Source organism: Lytechinus pictus, chromosome 9, assembly GCF_037042905.1.
Source record: "Lytechinus pictus isolate F3 Inbred chromosome 9, Lp3.0, whole genome shotgun sequence".
Lineage (NCBI taxonomy): Eukaryota > Metazoa > Echinodermata > Echinoidea > Temnopleuroida > Toxopneustidae > Lytechinus > Lytechinus pictus.
This window is the reverse complement of record NC_087253.1, coordinates 10,579,038-10,600,710: the sequence shown is the minus strand read 5'-3', so window position 1 is coordinate 10,600,710 and position 21,673 is coordinate 10,579,038. Positions and strand designations below refer to the sequence as shown.

The 21,673-nt window shown below is 37.5% G+C and overlaps 1 protein-coding gene across 1 annotated transcript; it reads left to right on the top strand.

Annotated features, from left to right (window-relative positions):
• The first annotated feature begins 10,142 nt into the window (after positions 1-10,142).
• LOC135155496 (uncharacterized) lies at positions 10,143-21,404 on the top strand. The gene is made up of 4 exons (XM_064104650.1): positions 10,143-10,370; positions 12,070-12,221; positions 15,466-15,535; positions 17,895-21,404. Exons 2-4 carry the CDS (start codon positions 12,086-12,088, stop codon positions 19,039-19,041), a joined length of 1,353 nt encoding a protein of 450 aa, XP_063960720.1. The 5' UTR covers positions 10,143-10,370; positions 12,070-12,085; the 3' UTR covers positions 19,042-21,404.
• The last annotated feature ends 269 nt before the right edge of the window (positions 21,405-21,673 follow it).

Below are 21,673 nucleotides of genomic sequence, written 5' to 3'. Positions count from 1 at the left end.
AATAATCCACCACCGTTATCAGTTATGAAAAATTCTAGGAAATGTACTCAGATGCTTTTAAAGAATATTAAAATTTAAGGGGATTCGAAAATAAGGATTTTGCAATGCTATATCAAATTTCTGTTATATTTTCATCAATTTTGGGATTGCATCGAAATGACTGATAATTCGACGTCTTACCAACACTTGCTTTTAAATTTGGTATATGTTGGTACACTGATAGTCAACGTAAATGTTAAACATTCATAGCCTCACTGAAATTTAACGATTCCATTGTTTTTATGATTTTAATGTCGCAGACACTTTAGAGAGTGAGCAAAGTGATGCTCACGAACGTCGCTAACAATACGGCTAGGCGAGAAGGCCTTTCAATGGCGCGCTCCACTGAGTTGAGGCCGTGAACATACGTGCGTGGCGTACAAAAAAAAAGAGAGAGAAAAGGAAAGAGAGGAGGGTGAATATGATATCATCTTTTTAACATTATGTCAAAATCTATCACAAAATTTGATTTTTGCAATAAAAATGTCAAAAAAGTTTTGCTCGCTCGCTTATATATATATATATATATGCACGACACGCCATATCGCCCCATCAAAATTTTTGCCTTATGACGCCATTGCCTGTTCCATGATATGACCGGGAAATTTTTGGCTCTTGCCCCCCCCCCCCCCCCCCCCCCCCCTGGCCACCGACCCCTGCTACGCCGCTGCATGGGATTTTTTTTCGTTTCGCATCTGCAACGGAAACATTTTGCGTTTCTTGTGCAAAATTCTGGTTGCTACTATGGTAACAGCGATATGTCCGATTTAGGACGACTTTCCAGAGCCACATTTGATTCCTCCCAGAGCTCGAGAGGCCGCCCGGGGGCCCACTTCCATTGACGAGTGGATACCAGGCGCAACCACGCGTAAAAAGGGAAAGAGTGGACAAGTACCTTACGTATAGGCCTATGTAACGCTATAAAGGTGTCAAAAACGATGTTTAATATACTGAAAAGAGGGATATATTTCCAATACTTGTAGGGTTTAACAAGCCAAATGCTTGTTAAGAGATGCATTTTCATGATCTGGAAAAGACTTGTTCCCTTGTTTAGGGTGCTTTTCGAAATCACACGGTCGCGCCTGGTATCCACTCATCAACGGAAGTTTGAATCTAATCTCCCATTTCTGGGGAAAGTAAAACATAATGCCCATGACATTGTGTGCTAGAGGCATATCGTTTGTGCAGGAGGAGCAAGCAAAAGGAAAACCGCCGCAAAATCGGATGATATTCAGACACGATATGCCTATTGCAAATGCTGTGTAGGCCTACATATACACGCATGCGAAATGGTTTCGGCTGGAGAGGTGATCTGACCCATGGAATCAATTGCCAGTGATCCACCAATAATCCACTTCAAATGCAATATCGATTTGATGGAATGTAATGATCTGTATCTAATCCTTAATTCAGTAAGTTTATCCTCACTTAATATGTACTCGATTTGTTTGAAAAACCACCTTCTTATCAATGTCATAATCTTCATTTCGCATGTCTCCAGCCAGCTGGAGTCATGATAGCCATTGTACAGTCCCGTCGCGAGCTCAGGCAGGCATAATATGCTATGAAGACCAGTCGTCATGGTCGTACATGCATGAACGCGGGATTTCAACAATTTGGAATGGCATGCATGGTACGGTATCGCGTGAAAGAATTTTGCACACGAAAAGCAGATCTATAGGGCCTGTAACACGAAGCTTAGCAATGATTGTAGAACACTTTTCTACGTTTGAATCTATTGACTATAATGTACAATCAATTTTGAAAATCGAGTCTATGATTAATCGTTAACTTTTGTGTTACCGGACCCTAATCTCGCGTTCCAGAGGTTGTTTAGATCAGCGACGTCAAACCTTGATGAGAGTAATACCTTGGTCACATTTGTTCTACGGCGGCCGTACGGCGAGTCGAAAACAGCCGTTTTAACATTTTGTTTGTACCAGCTACATATGTGGTTTTAGTATAAATGAATAAAACGGCTGTTTTCGACTCGCCGTACGGCCGCCGTAGAACAAATGTGACCGTGGTGTAATGGAGTTTATTTTGTCATCACTAGCGTACCTACGGGGAGGGCAGGGGGGACAGTCTGCCCCCCTGACGAGTCACAACCCATGCAAAGGACGTATCCCTGCCCCCCCCCCCTGACGAGCTTAAAAAACCTTTTTTGCCCCCCCCCCTGACGAACTTGAAGACCTATTTTGCCCCCCCCCCCCCTGACGAGCTTGAAGACCTTTTTTTTTTGCTTGTCATTTTTTTCTGGTACGAAATCCTTTATATCTGATTGAAGACCCTTTTTTTTTTTTTTTTTGCTTGTCAATTTTTTTGGCGGACGGTTTTTCCCCCCCTGTGGAAAATCCTAGGTACGCCACTGATGAGCATGAAACTTACGGACACGTGCAAAAAGTTAGAATCGGTGGTTGCTAAGTTTTAGCCCCATTTTCGACTGGCTCCTCGTTAGATATTCATTTTAAGATCACTAAAACATTCGAGCTCAACCTGACGAAAAGTTTGTTGTAAAAAATACCCGAAAATAATTCCAGTATAAAAAGAAATATAAAGAACAATGGTGAAGGATCGAGGAATTCCATTAAAGATTAAGAAAGATATTGAAATTCAAAGTTATTATTTTGTGACATCATTTACGAGCAGCTCAGTGTAATATTAAGTGCATGAATTTCAATTTTATTGGTTCATGATGACTAACAATTTGTGTCTGCAAGGGGCGGTTGTGAAATGAATTGAAGAGTTTAGTTGCAAATGGGGTTTGGTCCACTTTGTACAATTCCGAGAAGAGCCATATTTTTGTTTATTCTCACTTATTGCAATATTCTTATGAAAAACTAAATTGTCATGATGTACTTCCCTATCATGTGAACATAAAATTGGGTATTAAAGAAATCTACCTGTCTTAATTTTTTTCTATACATTAAAAAAAAAATTATTATTGTGGACCTAACCCTTTTTGCAAGTAAACTGAAATGAATCCAATCTCTTTTGACCAAAAAAGTTATTTTTCTTTGCCACTTTCGTTCACGTTTTCATTTTAATTTCAAATTTTCTTTGGTATCATCAGAGTGACAAAAAAATTTAGAGATTTAGAGACAGAAAACAATAAAATTTATGAAAAATGGACCTAACCCCTTTTGACAAATGAGTTCTTCAGAAGAGTTTGGTTGCAAAGGGGGTTAGGTCCACTCCAAGAAAGTATTTTTTATTCTCCCATATTGCCATATTCTTATGCGAAACTGAATTTTCATGATACCCAACCATGAGAACATAAAATTGGGTATAAAAGAAATATACCTGTCTTCATATTTTTTAAGATATTCTTTAAAAAAAAATTATGTGTGGCCATCCCTTTTGCAACTAAACTGAAATGTCCTTACCCCTTTGAAATAAAAGTGATTTTTCTTTGCCATTTTAGTTCACTTTTTAATAGGAATGTCAACTTTTCTTTGGTATCATCTTATAGAGCTACTAAAAATCTATACACTGAGACATAAAAATCAAATTTGATGAAAAATGGACTTAACCCCTTTTTGCCAGTGAGCTCTTCAATTGTCTGTTGATATACTGAAGGCTCAATTAAAACAATGTTCACCTTTTTATAACAAAGTGACATTTCATTCTTTTTTTTTTACTACATGATATATAGGGATGCTATTTGCATATGACGTTAAAAATGAAAAAAAAATGCTAGAATTCTGTTAACTCTTTTAATTTTTGAAGGATTTTTTCCCTTGAACCTTCATCACTATTTGGTTTTTGCTAAAATAAACTTTTCGTCAGACATATCAGAGTGAACTTCCTCTTTAACATAATAGCGCGTTTTCGCCCAGTGTCGTACGACGCTATCTACGACGTAGAACGATCTCTTGGTTCGTGCGTCCGTCGCGCTCAACTCTCGCTTGTAAGCAGTTTCGCAAATCGCTGAACGGATCCGGATCGACCGGAAGTACGTAGACTGCATGACGTCACCACTACTAGGGAAAATCCCGCGCCCGCGCTCTATGAACTGGCTGTCGGCGCGGCTCAGCTCAGCTTGCTCGCTCTACAAGCGATCTGATTGGCTGTTGACGGCTGTTGACAAATCCTACGTTCTAATGCGGACGCCCGCTAATTTGCGGAAGAACCGTCCGTGATTTGAGCTCAAGAACGCTCGGGCCTCTGTTTCCATGGAAGTTGGCGATTTTTGCACACGACCCTTACGTTCTACGTCGTACGACGCTGGGCGAAAACGCGCTATTGAACGCCAAGGACAGTTCCACAGGGAGTGACAAGAAGAGGGAAGGAAACCACTAGCGCATCCAGCATCAACTATGACGCAGAAATACGGTATGGGCCCATGCACAAGAATAATAGAGTCACTTTTGTCCCCAGACAATTTGGCCCATGAAAATCTTTGTATGATCTGATGCTGGATACGCGTCTGGAAACAAAAATAAAGGAAGGGAGAAAAAAAGAACGTAAAAAAATGCAGGATACAGTATGTGTATCAGAGTCGACCAAAGGATTCGTACAATGTTCCCGTCATTTGCGCATAGTAAGGATGTACGCATTCATCTTACATGAAAGGATTTCGATACTTGGAATTTTATTTGCATATTAACATTAGTTGCTATGTCTGGCAATCTACCCGTATAAGCCTAGGGGTCCTTCCAAGGACCGTCATTCGCGTCGCCCAGCTTTTATGATGCGCTATAAACGGGGTGTTTCTTAGTCTCTTGTCGAGGCACTGGCGGCTGCTTCCAGAGCGAAGCGAGGATATAGCGCGCGAAGCGTTAAGCAGACCTAGAGTGCTCGCCAGGCCTAATTCGCTTCGCGAATTAGGAAATCACGCGCTTCGCTCGGGAAGCAGCCGTCAGGGCCTCGACAAGAGGCTAGGTGTTTCTTGAATTTATTATAAACAAATAATATTCGTTAGCGTGCCTTTAAATAAAAATTTGTACAATTTCATGAGATATCACATCGTTTTATAAACAAATATTTTGTTTATTTTAACGGACGAATAAAATATGTTGGCAGATAATTTATTTGAAACGCGTGTCACATGGCGCATCATAAAAAACGGGCGACACGAAAGACAAGACGATCCTTGCAAAGACCTTTCCGTGCAATCGGCCCCGATGCTCGTCAAGAAAAATCTTTGCTTGAGAGTATTCAACAGGGGCTTGGAATTCTGGCAACGATTTTAGAGAGGGGGACGCTGAATTATATATATATATATATATATATATTGTAAAGAAATGGATGAAGAGAACAATGGTAGGCGTAGCTTAAATCAAGGTTCCCCAGAGCTATCTACCCTTTGGAAAAGTTGGTGATGCCGAAAAAATGTCTCTGCCGGGAATCGAACCCGGGCCCCCAGCTTTGAACGCCGGTGCCTTAACCACTAGACCACAGAGACGGGTTAGTGGCTAGGGCGACCCCGATCCGACTGACCGTCAGATAGACAGATTTTCGACACTATACCAATTATAATTTCCTTTGTCGGATGAAGATATATATATATATATATATACATATATATATATATATATATGCGACTAGCCAAAAGGGGGGCCGGTCAATGATAAAGGTAAATTGGGGTATAATTTCCACATTATAGCGTAGACTACAAACCTAGTTTCCAGGGGGTGCTGTGGTCCTCCATGCAGGAAAATCTTGGGGGTGCTACAGCACCCCCCCCCCCCACGGCCATGAATGTCAAAACACATGATACATGTTCATTAGGACATTAAAAAAAGTTCCGAATCCCCGAAGCACCTGGGGCCCGTTTCTCAACACATGGGCAAGTTAGTAATATCTTTATCCACCAACCACGGAGTTAGTTCCGATCTTACTAAACCTGTTTCTCGAAAGGCTTCCTAACTAGAATACCTTGATATCGATACCATAGGCGGATCCAGGGGGGCCCGAGGGGCCTGGCCCCCCCCCCCCCCTATTGGCGGAGCAAAAAAGAAAAAAAAGGGAAAGAAAGGGGAAAAAAAAGAAGGGAAAAGAGAGGAGAAAAAAAGAAGAAAAAACATAAGAGGAGGAAGACGAGTGAATAAAATAAGATGGGGGAAGACTTGGAAAATAATTTAAATAATCTTTCATGTCGGGATATAAAATTTTCGCTCGCGCTTCGCGCTCGCATTGCCTTTTAGGTGATTTACATATCTTGTTCAACATGGAGCTTAAAATATCAAATTTTGAAGTAAAAATATAAAACATATTTCAGCTAGGAAATTGAACTTTCATTATTTTGTTTGCTTTACAAATTGATTTTTAAAAAGTGCTGTGTAAAAATTTATGTTTTATGGTCTGAATATTAACATTTTCTTCTTGCGCTGCGCGCTCGCAAAATTTGATTTGTCAGGTACCTATTATTTTCCTGTATTCCATTAAGTTATCAAAATATCCCTATTCAGGTCAGATTGTCAAAACGTATCAGCTAGCCCTGCACGCTCGCATTTTGATTGGTGAGTTATGTATATCTCAATATTAATTCTAAAACAAACTACTTAAAATCCCCATTTGATGACAGTTTATCAAAAATTACGGCTCGCAATTACCGCTCGCATTGATTGTTGAAAGATATTATCTTATTCATAATTACAAAAGTGTTTTAAAATAATGTCCAGTTTTCAGGCCATAATATTAACAGATTTCGCGCTCTCATGCTTAGGAAGAGAAATAGGAAGATTGTCATCATTTTCATATCATGACATAATGTCCTCATGGAATGTCCCGGTCCTATGTCAAATCTCAAAGTAATAATAATTAAACATATCAGCTCTTTTTAAACTGTGATCCATATCCACCTCACAATTTTCCCACAAAGTGCTTGAAATACAGAGCTTTAATTGTCCCTTACTGCAAATACGCCGGTGTTTAACACCAGCCTGGTATCTATATCGGTCAACACCAGAGAGGTGTTGAAGCAACACCGCTTTGGCATTAGGCTAACACCATTTTGGCATTTAAGCAACACCAATTGGTGTTAAACCAATAACGGTTTGATTATTAATTGGTCTTGTTTCAACACTCTCTGGTGTGGACTGATATAGATACCAGGCTGGTGTTAAATTAACACCGGCGTTTTTACAGTGTATTTTTAGCTCGCGCTTTGCGCTCGCTTTATTGGTTTTCATGATAAGAAAGGTATTTAGAATACCCAAATTCTAGTTCAAAATATGAAACACGCGTTTAGATTGTTCTCTATTTAAATCATTATCCAGTTTCAGATCACAATATCAAAAGTTGTCTGCTCGCGCTTTGCGCTCGCAATATTAATGAAGGAAACTTTCCAATTACTCATCCTTTTGATGATTTACAAAATGCATGATTTACAAATCATGAATAGAGTGTCAGGAATTTTTCCGATCGCGCTTCGCGCTCGCATCAATTGTTATTTATATACTTTATCCTTTTCACGATTACAAAAAGTGCTTAGAATTTCCATTCTTCAGGAAGAAATGTCAACATTTTCAGCACGCACTTCGCGCTCGCATTATTTGATAGTTAATATATGTAACGTCTTAATGGCTAACAAGCAGCCGTTAACAGATCCTTTTTTTTATTAGATCAAAACGTATATTAAAAAGAAAAAAAAATTCTGCTCTCACTTTGCGCTCGCATTAATATAGGAAGATTTACTCATCCTTTTCATGATTTACAAAATATGAATAGAGTGTCCCATTTTTAGGTATAAATCTCGAATTTTTCAGCTCGAGCTTCGCGCTCGCGTCAATTATTTAGTTATATATTTATCGTTTTCCATTCTTCAGGTAAAAATGTTAAAATTTTCAGCTCGCGCTTCGCGCTCGCTTTATTTGATAGTTAAAATATGTAACGTCTTCATGGCTAACAAGCAACCGTTAACAGATTCCTCAGATCAAAACGTAAAAATAAAGAAAAAAAAATCTGCTCACGCTCGCATTATTAATATTGGAAGATTTCCAATTACTCATCCTTTTCATGATTTACAAAGTATGAATAGAGTGTCCCATTTTTAGGTTTAAATCTCGAATATTTGCAGCTCGCGCTTCGCGCTCACATCAATTATTTAGTTATATACTTCTCGCATTATTAATATTGGAAGATTTCCAATTACTCATCCTTTTCATGATTTATAAAATATGAATAGAGTGTCCCATTTTAGATTTAAATCTCGAATTTTTCATCTCGCGCTTCGCGCTCGCACCAATTATTTAGTTATATACTTATCGTTTTCCATTACTCAGGTAAAAATGTCAAAATTTCAGCTCGCGCTTCGCACTCGCATTATTTGATAGTTGAAATATGTAACGTCTTCATGGCTAACAAGCTGCCGTTAACATATCATTTTTTTATCAGATCAAAACGCATATTAAAAATTTCGGCTCGCGCTTCGCGCTCGCAGCAATTATTTAGTTGGATACCCATGTCGTTTAGAATCATAAACATTGCCCAAAATGTTTAGATTTTAAGACAAAATACAACAATAAACAAAAAGCTCGCACTTTGTAATTAGAAACTACCCCTTAAAAAAAAAAAAAAAATTATCTTCGAGCGGCCTATCAGGGAAAATGTGGTTGAAAAAAAATTCCGGCCCCCCCCCTATTGGTGAAGGCTGGATACTATCAGTAAAAAGAGCAGACGAGACGTAGCCTTAGTCACAAAATAGCATAATTTTAAAAAAGTAAATTATGACAAAATTGCAAATATTGTGATAAATTGGGAAATAAATCTTTTCAAAATAATAGAACAGGTGAATTATGCATCATACATACTTAGACCATGAAGACTGGAGCATTCAATAGCAGAGAAAATTAAATTATGAATAATTCATTTCATGACTAAAAAATTACTTGTCGACGTTGAGATGGGTACATCCGGGATATCAAATTTTAATAGTTTACGAAAGTAAACCCTAACGGTTTTCTTTCGAAAATGATGATAATTATACGGTCTTTTACGATTCCAAACGTCATCAAAATATAGTTTGACGAAACATTTTTAATCATTGATACCGAAACATACGATATTTGACAAATTATATGCATAAATTAGAGATAGAATTTATCAAACTGTTAATAGGGGTCTGAAAACAACAAATATGAGTTCAGTTATGGATGGCCTGACGTGGTAGAATCTTTACCGATTAAATCATTTACTATTTCAAAATGAATGGTTTTGTGGCGTTTTACCAACAGTTTTTATAGTTTCTTTGTATTACAATTATCATTGAATGCATTAACCCACTTGTTTTGTGATGTAATTTCAACCTCTATGATTGATTACGTAAGATTATGATTTTAAAATTTCTAGGCACTTTTGCATGTCATAGTCTACCCATGTGATGCCACTACGTCATTAAGAAAGAAGTTATGACAGGTTTGGAGGTGTCATACATATTTAGTGAGGTTGTTGTACCCGATCTTGGTAAAGAGGGCTTCGTGAAACGGTTGGCGGACAAGTAGCTCACTGTCTCCGATTTAGTCAAGAAGTTAGACTTATGACGGTGTTGAGAAACGGGCCCCTGTTTGCTAACATATTCAAATTAAACAGAATATATTGTTGCCTAATACGAATTGAATCGAACTGAAAATAATGTATGCAAAGTAGATTTCAACTATTGAAATATATATGTTATTCACAGGTTGAAGGAATGTTTCGTCACTAAGTTGCCAAGATTGAACTTCCTTGTTGATATATCGGGCAATAGAAAGAGTTCGTTAAGGTGTGACATGTCATTCAGTCTGCAAGAGACGACAAATAAGCCATGTATTGTTTTGAATTTTGTTATTCATTAGATCTAACAAAAAACAACAATAACAATGCGTCCACAAGCGACTGTCATTTCACAGCTGGCCAAGTACATTGTTATAACCACATGTTAATGCATTCAAAATAGAATAGCATCAAATACCTTCATAGAGTGTTCATTGGTGTGCTCGTATCCTGGTCTATTCAATTTCCTCATCCGGCTATGTAAGGCATGCTTACATAATAAATTGCTTTGAAATCTGCCTTTCATTCATGAAAGAAATGCAAGGTCATTTGCCAAAATTGCCCATGAAGTAATACCTCGGTCACATTTGCTTTACGGCGGCCGTACGGCGAGTCGAAAACAGCCGTTTTAACATTTTTTGTACCAGCTACATATAGGTGGTTTGAATAGAAATGAATAAAACGGCTGTTTTCGACTCGCCGTACGGCCACCGTAGAGAAAATGTGACCGAGGTATAACTCCAAACTATGGTCTGTTCGTATGATTGGCCTCCATGCCTTCCCCGTTTTGTCTTCTCAGGCAAAGTGACAAGAACCAACTCTTGACCATTCTTGTCTCATCATTCGTCTTGGAGGTAAATTAACTTTCAATGTTTTATTTTTTGTCTCTGAGCATTTTTTCTTTCGATTCTATTTTACATGTAGTCATCATGATTCAACCTCATTTGTTTTTGTGGTAAGTGGTACAACAAAAATCATAATATTGCCACCCATTCAATGATATAACCTTGTTATCTACTAGGAATCCCTGTGTGGGTAGCCAGGAGGCTTCTAGAGAGTAAAAATCATTTACTAACGTATCTGCTTAAATTACTCTCCACGAAGCCTAGCCAGGAATTCCTTAACATTCATCTGCGTGTACCGCCAAAAAACATGATTTAGCAGTAGATCTTGTAGAAGGAAAGTAAAAATCTCGGGGGCGAAAGTTTCAGGTTTTTTTGGCGGTACATGCAGATGAATGGGAAGGAATTCCTGGCTTCGTGGAGAGTAAGCATAGCCTGGAGGCTCCTGGAGAGTAAAAATCAGTATACTATACGTAGGCTTACTCCCCATGGAGCCTGGAATCATTGGCGGCGGAAGCGAAACATTTTAGGGGGGACCACAAAAAAATTTTGACAAGCAAAATAAAAAAAAGAGGTTATCAACCTAAAATTTTAGGGGGGACGCAGGAAAAAAATTTGACAAGCAAAAAAAAAAAAAAAAAAAAAAAAAAAAAAGGTTATCAACAAAAGATTTAGGGGGGACCGTCCCCCCCACCAAAAATTTAGGGGGGGACGCGTCCCCCCGTCCCCCCCCCCCACCCGCTTCCGCCGCCTATGCCTGGAATTGCTTTCCATCCGGCTATTCATACGGCCCCAAAACCTGATACTTTCGCCCCCGAGATTTCTACTTTCCCTCTAAAAGATCTAGCCCTAAATCGTGTACATGGGGTACAACTTCATTTCCGACATTTCTACGACATTGATTTCATTTTTAAACAAGAATTCATTTAAAAAAACGAGAAAATTTTTATGAAAAGACGGGAAGAGCTTACGGCCGTGTTTACGTCGCCATCTTGATTTCTTTGTCTTCCGCTTGGCGACAGCATGCAAATCGCGCGATTGGCTCTTAAGTTAATAGAATTTTTATATATTTTTTTTAATTAAAAAATAGATTGGAAATGACAATTTTCTCTTGCAACTTTACTTTCCATCAAAAGAGGGCCTACACAAATAAATGCCCAGAATTCACGTTTTGAGCGCTCTGGTACATACAAAACAGGTTACTAATAAATAATAAATGGCGCGCTTAAATTGTTTATCTATGATACATTTGATGATTTGTATACACAATTATTTGTTCATTTAATATCTTTATGTCAAATTCTAGAAATGTATTTTCTTGTCGAGAATTTAGTAATGAAAAATGTGGCGAAAACCAGTAAATGAAAAAAGGGGAAATTTTAGCGTCATTGGAAAGGGAGTTCGAGGGCGAAACTTTTTAGTTAAGTTTTCATTATAATTGTACACGTATAATGAATTGAAAGTTTTTATATTTCTAGTTCTTCCTACTCCTTCATTCTATTGACTTTTCTGTCAACTTTCATCTTTCTTCTTCATTTTCTCTTCTCTCCTTTTTTTTTTTTTTTTCCTGGGTCGCAATTTCGGGGAGGAGCACAAGAATTGCATGCGCATTATATGGTAATGACCTCCCGCAATCATTAAGAATGTAAAACCCCTCGATCAAAATGTATACTATCAAGAGCTCAATATTTTTCGACCATTGAATTTTCAGGACGTAGACTACGGAGATGGAGTTCTCATTTTTCCCGAGAGGATCCGTGACGAGGCTCGGTACCCGCCGGACTGGGCTAATCCTCTTTTTCCTTGGAGCATTATCTCTCATCTTCATCCTAGTTTCAGTCACTCTTACTAATCATCGACCAGGTATAAACCTCTCTTAAACTTTCTTGTTAGAATTTAAGTTTCCCCTTTTCTGCAGTAAAAAAAAAATGCGCGTTCGTAGTGCGCAGCGCGATATATACTTGAACAGTCTCCACTTAATATGGCCTGCGCGCGTTTCATGAAAGGACTTGTCGGACGTTTTATCCGACAAGTCCCATTTGATCCGACAGTTACTATAGTAACAGTGTCTCTCAGCCAATCAAAATCAAGGAAAGATGTCAGATCTGACAACTTGTCAGACAAATATGTTCATGAAACGGAACCCTGAAGTTTATAGATTTTACGTTTTAATAATCTGTCAGTTGTCCGATGCAGAAAGAATTTTATTGAAAGGGGTACTCCGGGCCGAAAATAATGATATATAAACAAAAAAAAGTGTCGAGCAATATTTCATCTAAATCTTTAAAAATAAATATTCAATTTTAAGGGCTGGCAATATTTTGTGAAACAGTTCATGAACACCGTTATGGATATTCAATAAGTGGGCTGATGACTTCATTTCCAACTTTCCCTTTTCTTATGTTATTTCATGAAATAATAAAAATTGTATAGGTTTGTATGACATGTCACCCTTGTGAAACAAAAATGTTGCTAACACTTTTCTGACGATTAGGCTATTGTTTTAAAAAAGCGTATGCGTAAAGCTAACGTTATTTAGCCAGTGCGTTTAAGCATTTGCTTGTGTTTTTACAAGCTTGGTATTGATCAGGGCGTTCGCTTTCTATAATCATGATTATTATGCATCTGAGAGAAAACCCCACAGTGTACAAATAGCGCCTACATGTACATGTTTTGTTTCTAGTAATACCGGAATGCCAACTGTATAAAGTTAAAGGAATAGTTTAATAACACGTCTCAGGAAAAGATGTTAAAAAGAGTCAGTGAAGCGCTAATTCGCGCTACCACGTCTTTGTATTCACTTGCCGCCTTTTAGCATGTTTAGTCCAGGCTAGAAGAGGCATGACCTTGTTTTCTTTATATATATAATATTTTTTAATGGTGTCTTGTCAATTCGACGGTGCTGATTCCGAGACTGAATGATGCCACTCGCGCAACCTTGACAAATGGACAAAAATCCGATATGGCTGCCAAAACGTGCAAATTACACATGGAAATCATAAAATTGCCTACATATTGTCTATGAAATGACTGTAATTATGTTGCAGGAGTGAAAAAGTCTCTTAACCCTTATTAAACTGGGAGGGGGGTCAATGACCCCCCCCCCCCTCGACAAATTTCGTCACTACGCCGTCGTGCAAAATGTTTTGAACGCGCCGCTTGCTGGCTTTTTACTTTCAAGTCTTGCGCATCTTTTGAGACCAAATTTGCGACGCCCAGGTACGCGGTTCGAAATTACGCAACATTTTGTAAATGCAGGTCAGAACCAAAATTGCTCAAAAACCGTGATTCCGTGTACAAAGTCAATGCAAATTGTGTTTTTCAACCAAAAATCATAAATCTATGATTATTTTTATTTTTTGGGTTTAAAATTATTTATTTTAGACTATATATAATCGCAATAGGGGCCCCGACAAAGAACAAAAAACAAAAACTGTTTGAAAAAAAAAGGAAATACATAAGAATTTAAAAAAAGATATAAGAGATTCATTACATTTTTGAAAAATTTTGTAGATATTTGTTGGAAATGTAATAATTTATACTCCCACCATAAAATAGCATTCTACTAGCTATATAAATTGAGTTAAAGACAAAAACATACAAAAAATATTTTAAGGCAAATTTCATACGCTTATTTGCATGATTAATTAATTAAAAATACATATTGTTTTTTTTTACTTTTACCATTCAGTCTTGTAGTTTACATCCTGCTCTACGCTCGTGTAAATTTTCGCGGCAATCGCGCAATCAGCGGCTGAGATCTGAGAGGGGGGGGGGTCAAATTGACCCCCTCCCCAGTATTTACTGGTCTGAAATAGCCCAGTTAAGATTGGGTTAAGGCATGATTTTTTTTTTAAGTATTCATTTCCTTGATATTCAAAATGGCCGCCATTGACCACTGTATACTCTATTATGTACAACATGAATGGGGAAAAATAGTTATCTAAAAAGAGCAGTAAAGTGCATGTGATTGTTTGTGATCTATGAGTGAACTACTGTCCAAAAACAAGATTTTGTAAATTCAATATAACATTTCTTCTGCCATGTAGGTGATATAAACTGGAATTAAAAGTTCAAAATGGCCGCCATAGGCCCTTAAGTATTTTGAAAATTGTAAATGGGGACAGACAATTTTCCCAATTCATATCGAACGGTCAATGGCGGCCAATTCGATTATCAAAGAAATGAATATTCTGTCAAAAATCAATAAAAAAAATTTTTGAGACTCTTTCACTCCTGCAACACAATTACAGGAATCTTATAGACAATGTGTAGGCAATTTTATGATTTTCATGTTTAATCTGCATGTTCCGGCAGCCATATTTGATTTTGCCAATTTGCAGAAAATGCACAAGGTCACACGAGTGGCATAATTTGAATGCATTCACTGTTTTACTCTTAAAACACATTTAGTCAAGCTAGGCCAAATTCTGTGAAAATCATTTGTCCCCATTTGACATTGTGCACAATATTAGGGCCAACAAAGATCATTTTGAATTTCAAAATACAATACTTTATAACTGGCAGAAGAAATGATATATCTTGCTAGAAATCCTATTTAATTTAAATCAAGGAGCTTAGCTCCTTAGTCGAAATTAGGATTAAAATCTGGGTTCCATTTCATGAAGACTTGTTAGAGTAACAACTGCACAATTTCTATGACAAGTTTAAAATCAGCCAATGAAATCGGAGGATTTCACTAGCTTTTAACTGTTACTGTATGGCAAATTTGTTACAGTAATAAGTTTTGATCATGGTTGCGCCTCTGAACTCCAAGCGGCATGGTACTTACCCCCAAAACGATCGATTTGCTCCCCATGGAACGTCAGTTTTTCCAAATCTCGCCCCCCCCCCCCCCCGCAAGAAAAAGAAGGAAATATCATGGAACAGGCTCCTTCTGATTTGAAGAACATGTGTGTTTAACTATATCTAATGATGTTCCTTTATCTTAAAAAGATACATGTAAATATCTCTCAGGTTGATGTCCAGAATAAGGGAACATCTTTTCTGTAGAAGACCTCCGTTTGAGGCCTATGAATTTGAAATGTTCTATTTTCATGTGGCGGCCTCTAGAATATTTTACTAAATTCTCTTTTTATTTCCATAGATTATAAAGGATTTTTAAAAAGATCTGTCAGCATGCCAATACGAGACCAAGTCTCTAAACCATCAATCAGGTATGTCTCTCTTGTACTTATACGGAAGCCCTGAGTTGTCATCGACGTGATTGAATGGCGCGAAATTTTTAACTTGCCATGGCGACCCCATCGCCATGTTAGGGCATGTTCGCAATCACTGATCAGACACTTTCAACGCACAAATTCCTTTAGAAATGCTCGACAAATCAAATCGCATTGGCCAGCTGAGAAGTTTTTGGTCGAAGGTTTGTGGACCGGGGCAGCAAATCGTCCGAAGATTCGTACTGGAAGAAAAATTGCAAATAATTATGTCGTATGTCAAAAGTCCATGGTCCCGTCACACAATAGTTAGTGATTAATCCTACGATTGATTTCCAAAATCGATAGTACATTGTATTCAATGCAATCAATCGTTAAAAAATGTGCTACTATCATTGCTTAGCTTTGTGTAACGGGCCTCTGATCGACAATGCTGCGTGGATTCATCGATATAGAAAAAAGGAATGTTCGTTGAAGGGCTTGTGACGAAAGATTCTATGTGTTATGGAAAGTGTCTGCGTCGTGATTGCAAAAATGTCCTTTGTGTTGACAAAGCGATCTAACCATGGACCTAAATGATCATACCAAGTCCCCTTCCGAAGAGTTCAAGTTCAATTTATTAAAAAAAACAGACATATTATGAGTACAAATCAATGATCAGATGGTACAAAAGAATACATGATACAATATGAACGGTTTTCTAGGACCCCGAAGAAGCACAGCTTGTGAGTGGGGCCCTATATACCTCTAAATAAGATGTAGATCTAAATGTATAAAATGACAAAGGAGAATACATAATAAACATATATATCAACTACAAATATGTACAAAATGTACATTAAACAAGTGTCAGCATAAACACACTCTCAACACACACACACACACACATGCAAACACACATGACTAGGGTGGCCAACTACGAGATACATGTAAAACATAATAGACTCTATGGAAGAAAAACTTTCTAAATTAACTAAGATAATATATTTTCAAAGGGGTATTTTTTACATTGCACTTTAAACCGATAAAGAGTTGTACAGTTCCTAATATCAGAAGGTAACCTGTTCCACTCCTTGATACAGGTTGTTATGAAATAATTTAAGGATACATTAGTTCTTACATAAGGTCGGTGGATAAAGTTATGTTGACGTGTATTGTAATTGTGTATCTGAGAGTTAGGGGGAAATAAGTCTTCTGGTTGGCAAATTTGGGGGCAAAAATGAAGATTAAACATGAAGAGTGATATGACGTCATACATTTTGCTTTACGTTTTTTGCTTGTCTTACACGGTACGTCCGTTTTCTTAATTACTTATCTTTGTAACCTAAGTTCTCATAGTTGCTTTCATTATACTAATGTAACCTCCAAATTATCATTTATTATTTTAGGAGACTTACCTCACAAGGCCGCTATTGGCTTCATTTTAAGTCCTCCTTTTCATTTACCATATTGCTACTGTACACTGTACACAGGCCTAATTATACACGAATATCATTGTATTTATTTTAATTTCAAGTTTTTGTGTATGTTTATATTTTAAATTATTGATGTACATATCCGAATTATAGTTTATATGTAGTTTATATATAGTTGTATGTATGTATATATATATATGTATATATATATATATATATATATATATATATATGTTCTTCGGGAATTCTATCCTTGTATAGAGTGCTCGATGTCCTTCACAGGAAAAGCTTTGAATAATAAACACAAGTTCACAAGGCAAGATCGCACCTCGCATTTGATGAACCTCCAGTCAACCTTGTGAACTTGTGTTTATTATATATATATATATAAATATGTATATATATGTATAATCTGTATTCATTGTTCTTAAGAAACGAATAACTGAACTGAAATGAACTGAACTATCCCCTCCCCCAACAAAAAGAGACAGAGAGAGAAATGTCTAATATTGCGAGATGTTTATCTTGATAGTTTAATTGTAAAAATGTTCAATGCATTGCCATTGCCATCAGTGCAGAGGATTATCTTTTGTATGGAGGGGGCGCAACAATAGATGAGCCCCCCCCCCCCCCCCCCCCCCACTCGAACAAAATATAACCCTACGCTGACGAAATAAATCATATTTTGGACGGGATGACCTTACTTTTTGGGAGATTACCTTTGTTGTTGTTGGTTTTTTTTGCTTGTCAAATTTTCCAGCCCCTGGTCCTCTTACCTTTGGGGAGAGATTTCCGCCCTTGGTGAAACACCCACCGGTTCTGTACCAATTTTCTCAATTCTTCCTGATTTTTTTCTTTTCTTTCTGGGAAACCTCCATTTGGGTTTCGAATCCCTTTGAATTACATGTACCTCTAGGGATATCTTCTACTTATTTTCATTCCAGTGATGGTGCTCAAAGGAAGCCACCGCAAACCTATCGCCCACGTGCCCGAATGGGGGATAACCCCAACATTCCCTGGACAGTTCCTGGTGCCCGAGGTGACCATGATGCTGCTCCTGCACATCCTCTAGAGACAACAGCATTTGCCATAAACGGAAGTATTTCGGCCAAGAAAGGACGCCCTCTCCCCTTGAACGAGGAGGAAAAACTGTCCCGTATGTTGACAACGTCCTCACTAACCAACCAGCTACCAAACTACTTTCTTCACGGAAGTCCAGAAGCCGATGGAGACGAGTATAGGTTGGGGAATGTGGCCTTTTTACATAACGTTAAATCGGGCGGATCAACGCTAAAGACCATCATAACAAACTTGGGTAGAAAGTACAATATCAAACAGGTTCTTATAGACAGCAATACTAAGAGAAGCATCTTCAAACATTATGAAATTGACGGTAGAACACCAAGCCAGACCATATTTGTGGGACCGTGTACCCTTGGTATCTGTGAATATTTGAAAAATCGGCCATGTTCATATTTCAGCATGGTCCGAGAGCCGGTTTCGAGGTTGGTGTCTAGTTATCTATTCTGTAAGCAGAATGGAACACAATGTAATCAATCCTCGGTCAACGTTTCGCTTGATGCATGGGCTCTCAGCTGGGGCAGTTTCCTATTTAGGTCATTGATTATGCATTTTCAGAGATATATCCCATTAAAAGCAGCTGCTAACCGCTTCCAGAACTGGTCTGCAGACTTTAGGCTATTTGCTAAGGGACTTCAACAGAAATATCCCAACCTCGTTACGAGTAATGCATTACAATACAGCATGACGCCAAGCGAGCGACGGGCTCTTCTCGACCATTGCCTTGCGAATTTGGAAAACTGGTTTGCTGTGATAGGTCTTACAGAAGAGTTCGACACGTCATTAGAACTTTTCCAAGAAGTGTATAAACTCCCTTTTCCAAAGTACTATCGTGGTGTTATTAATGCCGGGCAAATTAAGAAAGGACTGGACAGTTCTGAAATTGAAAGAATGAAAGACTCTCTGCGCAACAATCCACACATAATGGATGCGCTCTATGAGGATATACAGATCTACCAAAAAGCGAAAGAAATTATGATCAATCAAAAACTAGCATTTGGTTTAATGTAGATGTAACTTAAAGTTAACAATCCAGACAATATCCCTGTTGAGACAAAATGCTTGATAAAAAAGGGCGAATTTCCAATAGATAACCATCACAAAAGGTGTGAAGTGTATTCTGCTAGCCATGGGTGTCAATCGGTATTCTTGGTTGGGGGGGGGGGATGATTGACACAAATGTTCTTGTGGATGGGGATCTTTTAACATTACCCCCACTAAAATCACAAGTTAGGACATTTGGGAGTGGTTGATATGCATGGTATTTTTTGAAATTCCTTCCTTGTTGCAGTGCATTTTTTTGAAAATTCAATTTGTGTTACAAGTAAGCCTATTCTAAACTCATACGAAAGAAAAAAATGACAAAAATTGTCTGTACCATGTACATAGTGATCTGTTTATTGAGCATGATGTATACAACTTCTCTCTTAAATCTAACCCGACTGGCAATATATTTTTTTTTCTTCTTAATGCATGATGATGAAATGCAGATTCGGACAAGTTAAGACTACCACAGATTACAAAGTGTGTGGCTTCTCATGCGCCATCGGGCTTATCGTCATTCCTTAGACGATTTTAACCCTGGATTTTAACATGTTTTAAATGCTTTATAAGTGCATGAAACAAAAACAAACTTTAAAATAATCAAAACTCAACTTTCATGTTATGATATTTCTCCAACATTTTACGGAACCATCAGTGTGTAATATCAGATAATATATGTGTTAAAATGAAATTTACTTACCGCATGAGTGTGCTCATATAGAATGCAAAACTGTCATCCCTTTCCAAATTTTCAAAAGAGATTTCTTTTTGCCAAAATGAAAAAAAAAATCAATCGAGTTTAGTTATTCAAGTCTATAACAATAACAAAAATGACATGGAAATACATCCGATGTTCATATCCGAAGATACGCTTTAGAGAGAAATGAATGATTAATCTTTCTAAAATCATTAATTGATTTCACTTATTAAAAAATTGTAAAAATATGATCATATTATATTGAGCTCACTGAACCTCAATATTTTCATGAGAGGTATCTGATGGGGTCGCAGGATAAAATGTTTAATATTAATTACATCCAACCGCATACAACAGAAGCACCGTACATATGAGCTACTGATCACCAAACGACACTTATGACTTTTTAAAAGTATTTTTTTGCATTTGATATGGGCTCACTCTTTCATGACTATAGGCACCTCATTTCCACAAAGATAGGTAATGAGGACATCAATGCTCTCCTGCAAAATATTACTGACCAAAACTTGTCGTTCAAGTCAAGGTATTTGGATATACAAGTAGGGGTGACTTTCATTTTGTGCTCATCTTCCTTTTGGTATATTTTCTTGTTCAAAGGTTGACTGAATGCCGAACTTAATATATAACAATACTACCATGACATATATCGGTAAAGTGTGTATAACCAGGCAAATAAATGAAGTGATTAGCCTATACTCTATAGAAACGCAAAGGTATTTTTCATTTTCTTTGAATTTTCTGGGAATGAATAAGAAAAAGAGTGAAATAGAACAACATCTATTTCAGGTAGTCTCAATGATGTCCGAAAATCTTTCGCCTCATGTCAGACCTCATTGCAAATTCCTCGCAGAGTTATTCACCACTGGTGGGATGGAACACCCTATCAACAAAAGTTGTTTTTCGTTGGGGTCCTTTTATGTCATGTGTTAAAAAATATCATATACATAAACATTTCATTCTTTTTCATTTTGAACCTCCAGCCATCTGTTTAAAAGTCCTGGAAAAGTATGTTTTATTTAATAACAAAATACACAAATTGCGAGGGAATCAAACTGATTGATAGCATACTATAATCATCACTATAATCATCATGATCAAACTTTTCATTTTTTCATCATTATTATAATTTTTCTACCCTAAATTATTGGGGGATGATAATACAGGCCACCCCCACGTGAAATATTGGGGGGATATATCCCCCCACCCCCCCCCCCCCCGTGATCGACACCCATGTTGCTAGCCATATTCACGTGTCACGTGTATCGTGTTCAATTTCCAATGTCAAACAGGTTTAAATCGGCAAAATTGACATTTTACTAAGGCTTTGTTCCAAAAAGAGCTAAATCCATTAAAGATATAATTTCTTTCTTTTTTTGGAAATTTATGGTGAATGTTAGATTTTTGAAATCATGACTTAATTAATCTAAGATGATAATACTGTCATATATTATAAAATAAAACAGCAGTGGTTAAGGGAAAGTGGTAAATAAAAAAAAAACATTTTACAGAAAAATATTAAGTGGAAGTAGCTCCTTTTGGAACAAAACTCTGATCATAACACCGATGAATGGGAAAATTTAATAAAACTGGCGGCTATGATTAATAGTATGAATCACTTCTTGTGCGTGTGTTGGTGCTTGTGTTAAGGTGTGTAAACATGCACGGGCGTGTGATAGTGTGTGTGAGGGCAGGGCCGTAGCTACAGAAGGGGGATGGGTCGGGTAAGGGGTGTGATACCCCCCCCCCCCGAAAAAAATGACAGTCGGCAATTCCATGTACCAGTTGGTAAAATGAAAGACTGGGGAGAAAAGGGGGAAAAATAAAGAAGGAAAGAGAGAAAGAAAGAACGAAAGAAAGAAAGAAAGAAAGAAGGAAAGAAAG

Bases quoted from the DNA above. Each gene is read 5' to 3' on its own strand.
- LOC135155496 (XM_064104650.1), top strand. From the start codon at position 12,086: ATGGAGTTCTCATTTTTCCCGAGAGGATCCGTGACGAGGCTCGGTACC. The intron at 12,222-15,465 runs GTATAAACCTCT...TTATTTCCATAG, and splicing joins TCTTACTAATCATCGACCAG to ATTATAAAGGATTTTTAAAA. The intron at 15,536-17,894 runs GTATGTCTCTCT...TTTTCATTCCAG, and splicing joins GTCTCTAAACCATCAATCAG to TGATGGTGCTCAAAGGAAGC.